General features: G+C 41.3%; 1 protein-coding gene across 1 annotated transcript; it reads left to right on the top strand.

Moving 5' to 3' along the window:
• The first annotated feature begins 1,203 nt into the window (after window positions 1-1,203).
• Window positions 1,204-2,833, top strand: LOC102196393 (urotensin-2 receptor). The gene has a single exon (XM_005721837.2). It carries the CDS (start codon window positions 1,757-1,759, stop codon window positions 2,831-2,833), a length of 1,077 nt encoding a protein of 358 aa, XP_005721894.1. The 5' UTR covers window positions 1,204-1,756.
• The last annotated feature ends 4,642 nt before the right edge of the window (window positions 2,834-7,475 follow it).

Raw genomic sequence — 7,475 nt, 5'->3', positions numbered from 1 at the left:
TAAAAAGGAGACTTTTGATTCAATTTTATATGAGGGATTATGCAGAAAAATTTAATTGGTCTTTATTACGTATTCAGGTTGTGTGTCATGTTTTTTAAAAAGTACTCTAAGTAATAAATTAACTAATTACTTTTGAAAACAGGTACTTAGTAAAGTAACAGGATTACTTTCTTGGAGAAGTAATTAGTAACCAGTGTTTGTCAAGTTTCTTGAAAATAATAATAATAATAATAATAATAATGGATTGGATTTATATAGCGCTTTTCAAGGCACCCAAAGCGCTTTACAATACCACTATTCATTCACTCTCACATTCATACACTGGTGGAGGCAGTAGAAATTGGTTACTAATTACTGATTACTTCTAAAGTAATCCCATTACTTTACTCATTACTTGAAAAAAGTAATCGGATTAGAGTAACGCGTTAAACATTACTGCCCATCTCTGTTAGTAACTAATTACTATTTTCAAGTAACTTGACCCACACTGGTGGCTACCTTTCCACTCATTGCTAACATGAGCATTCAGTGTTTGTCAGTGAGATTCAGACGCATGTTGTAAATTCTGGCAACAAAAAAACAACATAACAAGATGACAACAGCCCAAAATGCCAGAGCCCACAAACCAATGGGTCCATGTTTGTTTAGCCTATTTCACCTTGTCAGATCTGCCCAAAATATAAGCTGCTTTGCCGTCCTTCTGGTCACTAATTGGGGCTGTGATGAACAGAATAAACCAAATCAATAAGACCTGAAAATAGCAGCTGGGATAATAAACTCATCAGGAAAGTGTTTAATGAGGTCAGAGTTCAAGAGAGCTGGTTTTCCACACATTTCTTTACAACAGGATTTCATCTTTTGCAGACAAAGACACCTCCCTCCCCCCTCCCCCACACACACACACACAATACTGGCCCACCATCTTTGTTCACAACCTGTGGGAAAAATAAAAATAACTTCCAACATAAGAGAGAAGAACAGATGACTGTGATTGTAGATAAGAGCAATAAAACCTATTTATTTAATCTTGAGATGATAATACGTTTTATTTATTATAATAATTGGAGATGTATTTATTTTTTCCGTGACCTATAATAAACTATTTGCATAACTCAATGCCGACCTAAGTGTTTGCTAATGTTACACAAACACCGAGCTGCACAAAGGAAATGCTGGCACAAAACAAGCGCGTGAGGGGCTCCGACTGCGCTGCGGTCAGTGAAAGAGAAAGTTCGCTTTCTGCTCTCGTGAGTCTCAAGAAAATGGCACACTGAAATTAACTGCAGGGGATTTATTCTTTTTTGTGTGTGGCGGTGGGTGGGTGGTTGTTTTACCGGTTCCTCTAGCAAGTATCTATGCGTGACATTACCTGTGCCCTAGCTTTTCATGACATTTTAGCAGACTCGGTCCTGCTTTTGGCATCAGGTGCGCGCTCAGTGCTGACTAAACTTTTAATAATACATCCCAGTCTCACATCGTTGCGCCGAGAAATCCACCCGCTCTTCAAGAAAGAAAAAAGAAGCCGATGCTTTCCTCTTCGTCCATCCTCAGATGGAGCATTGTTTACCGGTGAGACAGCTGACTGTCAGATGTATATGGAAGTAACGTTGGTGACGTCAGGAGCAAAGAGCAGCAGGCGGAGAGCGGAGAGAGAGGAGGGAGGGGGGAGGGAGCGAGACGCAACCTGTGCCAGTGCGCATCTTTTCCAAAACTTGTCCGGAGCTGTCAAAGAGCAGGGAACGGATCCGAACGCGCCATGAGTAACAAATCTTTAAACCTGAACACCAGCCCGCCTCGGGCTGGCGGCACCGTGGACCACGAACTCGTCATCACTTCCACTTTCGGGACGCTCCTCTCCGTTGTCTACATCATCGGGGTCTCGGGGAACGTGTACACGCTGGTGGTGATGTGCCACTCGATCCGGTTCGCCACCTCCATGTACATCTCCATCATCAACCTGGCTCTCGCGGACCTGCTCTACCTCTCCACCATCCCTTTCGTGGTGTCCACCTACTTCCTGAAGGACTGGTACTTCGGAGACGTGGGCTGCCGCATCCTGCTCAGCTTGGACCTTCTCACCATGCACGCCAGCATCTTCACCCTGACCGTAATGTGCACGGAGCGCTATCTGGCCGTCACCAAGCCGCTGGACACGGTCAGGCGCTCTAAGAGTTACCGCAAAGCTCTGGCGTGGGGCGTGTGGCTGCTGTCGCTGGTGCTCACCGTGCCCATGATGGTAATGGTCGCTCAGACAACTAAAAGCACGCCGGACGGGGGTGTGAAGAGGATGTGCGCGCCCACATGGGCTCCACTGGCTTATAAAGTTTACGTAACGGTCCTGTTTGGCACCAGCATCATGGCCCCGGGGCTCATCATCGGGTACCTGTACGTCAAGTTAGCCCGCACTTATTTAGAGTCCCAGCGCAACTCTGTGATCAGCAAAGGCGGCAAAAGGTCACCGAAGCAGAAAGTGCTGATCATGATTTTCACCATCGTGCTGGTGTTCTGGGCGTGCTTCCTGCCTTTCTGGATCTGGCAGCTGCTGCCTCTGTACCACACCAAGCCGTTGAGCCTGGCCTCGCAGACGCACACGTGCATCAACTACCTTGTCGCGAGCCTCACATACAGCAACAGCTGCATCAACCCTTTCCTCTATACGCTGCTCACCAAGAACTACAGGGAGTACCTGAAGAACAGGCACAGGAGCTTCTACAAGTACACGTCGTCGTTTAAGAAGCGGCCGCCCAGCCTCTACTCGTGGGGCAAGTCGGCGTCCTCCAGCAATCAGTTCGAGTTCAACTCCGAGACGCTGGTCATGGGGTCACTGAAGTGAGGTGAAAGCGTCTGGAGCCGGAGCAGCGACAGGTAGGCGGTGATGTCTCCGTTACGCATAAAGCAGGAAGCAGCCAAGTTTGTTTTCTGTCATTTTAAAGTGCGGCTGTTCTTTGGTCACACATATGTTGTTTGTTATTTTATTCTGTCCATGATGGACAGCCCACGGAGCCACTCTCTCTCTCCCCCTCTGCTGCGCTCCTGCAGCTCAGCCTCAGTGGAAGAACTCTTCCTGCGGTGCTGTGTTGCAGTACAAGGCCGCGGCGGTAATTAGAGAAGCTGAAGCACCTCTTAAACGCAGAAGTGATTTTAAGAAGCACATTTGAATGTTTAATTTAAGGGTGTTTTAATCTGACATTACATTATTTGTATTAGAGCAGTTAAATAAAGGGGGCAGTCAGAACTTGTGCTATTGCAGGTTTAACCTCCTACTGACACGCCTACACTACAAATCAGGGACGTGCCCGAGTTTACAGGTCTGTGCGTTGGGATTATTTTAGGATCATTTGATTTGGTAATCTGAACCTCTGTAAACCACAAAATAAAACAGCCCCAACCAAGGACCCATTTTACAAACGGAATAAGTCAGCGGAGTTCTGATGCCTTAAAGTAACCTCATAGTCTCGAAATACATTCACATGTAATCAAATTCCCACACAGTAAATAAAAAAAACGAATAACAATAAAAATAATCTGATTAGGGCATAGATTCTTTTGTCCCACCTTCTGCAAAGGTTATGTTTGACTGTGGAAAACATGTAGTGCACCTGTAGGTAGATGGAATTCCAAAGCCCCACTTTCACTCCATATTACTGATACATACACACGTCTCAATAATATGCGCCACTGTAGCAGAATATTAACTTTTAGAAGGACCAGAGGTTTACAAGCTCTATATTAGTTTATGATGAGCACATGTAAAGTTGGTCGTCATATTTCTTCAAGCTTTTCTTGTTTGAAGTAACTGATATAGATCTTACTGTGTTATTCCTTCATAGAGGTACTGGACTGCTCTAACAAGTATATACTCTCACCACTACTACATCTGACATCCAATATTATATTTGCATATACACAGAGAGAATGTTTGAACTACGTTGGAATGGGAAAACTGATTTTTTTGTTGTTGTTGTTTATTTCTTTTGTTTTTAGTTTATAGCATTGCATCTCACAAACTGGTCAAGGACTTAAACTCATTGCTGCTCAGCTATGATGCTACTCTGCTGCATGCGCTGCAGATAGCTGTTTATGATCCTTTTTTCACTGAGTTAAAGCCATTCTGGTGGACATACTATGCGATGATCACATTTCTTAATTACCCTCCATTTAAGGATATTAAATGTTTCACATTTGCAGTTTTCTGACAAAAAATAAAATAAAAAAAAACAAATTTATAGGCATATAATATGTCAGGTCACTATGAGCTGATCTGATCCTTAGCAGGTCTTAAAACCAGGTAAATACAACCTCAGATGAAAAATAAAACATGAAATATTACACTGCATCATATTTTTTTAACCCAAAATGCAGAAACTGCTGTCATAGGAATAAAGAGGGTCAGTACTGCAGCAGGCAGGTGCTGCTAATTAAATACACTTGACTTACTGGTCATCAGCAAGTGTGAGTGCCTCTATAAAAGCAGAATTTGGGGCAGTTTGGTGATCTGGAATATTGAGGTGTGTTAACACAATATCAAGCAGAAAGCAAAACACACCAGCAACAATCTTAAAGAAGCAACTGTTGCCCATCTATCTGTGGAAAGTCGAAAACACTCAAGACAGCTGCTAATCTTCAGAGTGGTGGTCCCAGGAAATCCAAAGAACAAAGCGCTACATCTCCAACTCTAAAAGCCTCAGTTAGCATGTTAAATGTTAAAGTTAAAGACGGCACAATATTAAAAAAAAAAAAAGACTCAATAATTACGGCTTACATGGAAGGATTGTCAGGATAAAGTCTCTTCTTTCTAAAAAGAACATTGCAGCACAGTCCAGGTTTACAAAGTTGTATCTGAACAAACAGCAAGACTTCTAGAACAATGTCCTTTGGACAGATGAGACCAGAGTGGTGACGTTTGACCATAATTTACAGAACCATGTTTGATAAAAAGGGTGGAGGGGTGATGAGCCTACATCTAAACAGGTTAATTGACCTCGATGTGTTGTGTGACAGCCATAATAAGAGCTGGTCAAATTCTCTGAAAACAAAGGAAGGTGCTTTAGTATTTCCTTTCTTACCTCCTTTAGTAGAAGACACTGGAACATCCCTTAGGAGAGGAAAGGAGATAACTTCTTCTTCAAAGTAAGACAGCATCGGACTGTCACTAAAACAGCAGCTCAACATAACTGATAAGCGACATGTTTCACATTGTAAAATGCTGCTTTTTTCCAGTTTTAACCCACAGGTGAACGAGGAGTATTGCACTACTCTACTAAAACCTGCTAGATTTGAATTTGTTCCCTTGTGTGAAGCACTTTGTAAAGCGGATTTTAAAAAAGTGTTCTACAAATGAATATAATTACCCACATTAAAACAATCAAGCTGAAGTGGACCTAATTTGTGTTAATTGTGTCCTCATTCTGAGTTGCTGTATTATCAGCTTTTAGAACTTATTAATTGATTTTACTTCAGAGATGCTAAAAACCTTAATAAAGGAAAAGTGAAAATAAGGGGATCATCTCTTTAGTGGGGAAAAAACATCTGATTGGATAGCAGCACGAGTATCTGTTAAAACAGCTATTTAATTTGAGTGTTACTATCATTACTTGTACACAATTATGCAAGCCTACATGAAGAAACACTCTAAGAACACAAATAGAGGAGTGTGTATCTAATGCTAGTTTAAACCATAGACTGTATACAAAAGATGGCCACAATGACGTCACTCAATTGATTGAGCTGAGCCTTTTTGACTCTAAGAGTGCTCTAATTTTCTAACGCACTGCCCCAGCATAAACTGGGTTTTGGTGTAAATTGTAAAAAGTACTGTTGGTATTTACAAAGAGTGACAATCATCCATAGAGCTAATCATGCCCTCACACGTTACTTTGTCCCGTTTTAGTAAATCTGGTCCAAAGTAGAACTGAAAATTAGTAAATTGTTGCATGATCATGTTGCAAGAGGACTTAAAACTACAGATAATATAAGCTAATAGGCAAAGACTTTACTGAAGTCACTCATCAACACAGTTGAGTGTAACTTTAAAAATTTTTTAAAGAAAATTTAAAAAGAACAGATGGAAGAAACACCCTTCAGTTATTATGTAATGAGTGTTGATGTTGTATAGTTTGTTCACCAGGACCAGCACACCCGTTTAAAATGCCTCAAACATGATAATCGGTTAATGTGAGCAGAATTATTCAGAGTATATAAGCAAGGTACAATTTGTTGTTCCAATAAAACCAGTTTATGTTTAAGATACATAGTCTTATTTTCCTAGTAGGGAGTCATGAATAACTACACGTAACAAATGTTAGGAAGATGCATTTGTTTTGTGTCTGAAAGAAACAAAATATTGTGCAGTATGTCATTTTTTTAAATCACCAAATATCAACATCAAAAATCTTACATTTTCTGACTTCTTCTTATCCCAATCAGAAATGCACCTCCTGCTGGTCATTAGAAAGAATGCAGGTTCAATGAATTTCAAATGCCAGGAACCTTGGTTCATCTTTTATATACAGTTTACTGATTTTAACTGCAGAGCCATCACATTATTAAGCAAACAAGTATGAGCTAAACCCTCTGAGCACTATAATTATCTTTTCCTAAGTCCTTATAAATTCTCCCTTACGTCTTACTTTAAGACGTTCCCCATCACCATCAAGGAAAAACGATTAGCAACAGAGATAATTTTCTGCATATTTAATTGGAATCCTGAATTTTGGCAGGAAATGGAAAAAGAAGAGAAAAAGAAGCACACACATGGCATGTCACTGCCATTGAATTTGCATGCATCCACCCACAGAGGCAAACACACTTCTGCTGCTGTGGTAAAACCTGAGCTAAAACACCTACTCCTCAGCGTGCTCGCATCCAGGCTTTGTGCGCTCTGTTTACTAGGCTGAACTGTGGCCCACTTACCTGAATGGACAGACAGGACTTCCTTTCATGCTGTAGTGTTTGTGTGGTAATAACACAGTTAATAGCATAGCACCTGCACCCATTAACAATTACTTCAAAAGTTTTGAGGTTGGAAGGCCTCAGTGGCAAGCATGCTAACAACAGATGCATAAAGTGCCTGTGTTTTATGAAGAGTTCACAGTCTTTAATTAAGACAGCTCTTCACTCTAATCTGGCATGTTGTTTCCAGCTCACGCAGCCTTCAGCTGTAAAGCCACTGTCTTCTTAGATTCATAAGAAGCATGGAAAAAAAGACTGTTACAGACCGAGAGTGGTGGAAATATTACGCACGTCTAGGCAGTAAAAGAAAAATGTCATTAGTGACAGATTTCCTGTCATTCTAAAACATATCTGAATATCTAGAAGTGTGACATTTTGCAAATCATGTCCCAGGTGGGACTGGGCACTTTGGTACACTGACCTTTTTGTGTTTGCATGTCAAATTGTCCAAACTCATGCATAAATTCATTACAGCTACATCGTGCCGCATCACAGATATGGAAATCCCCCACCCTTTCTTTCTT

This window comes from Pundamilia nyererei, unplaced genomic scaffold (assembly GCF_000239375.1).
Source record: "Pundamilia nyererei isolate P.nyererei 1_Seehausen unplaced genomic scaffold, PunNye1.0 scaffold00005, whole genome shotgun sequence".
NCBI lineage: Eukaryota > Metazoa > Chordata > Actinopteri > Cichliformes > Cichlidae > Pundamilia > Pundamilia nyererei.
Note: the sequence above shows the minus strand (reverse complement) of the source record. Positions and strands in the feature narration are given on the sequence as shown.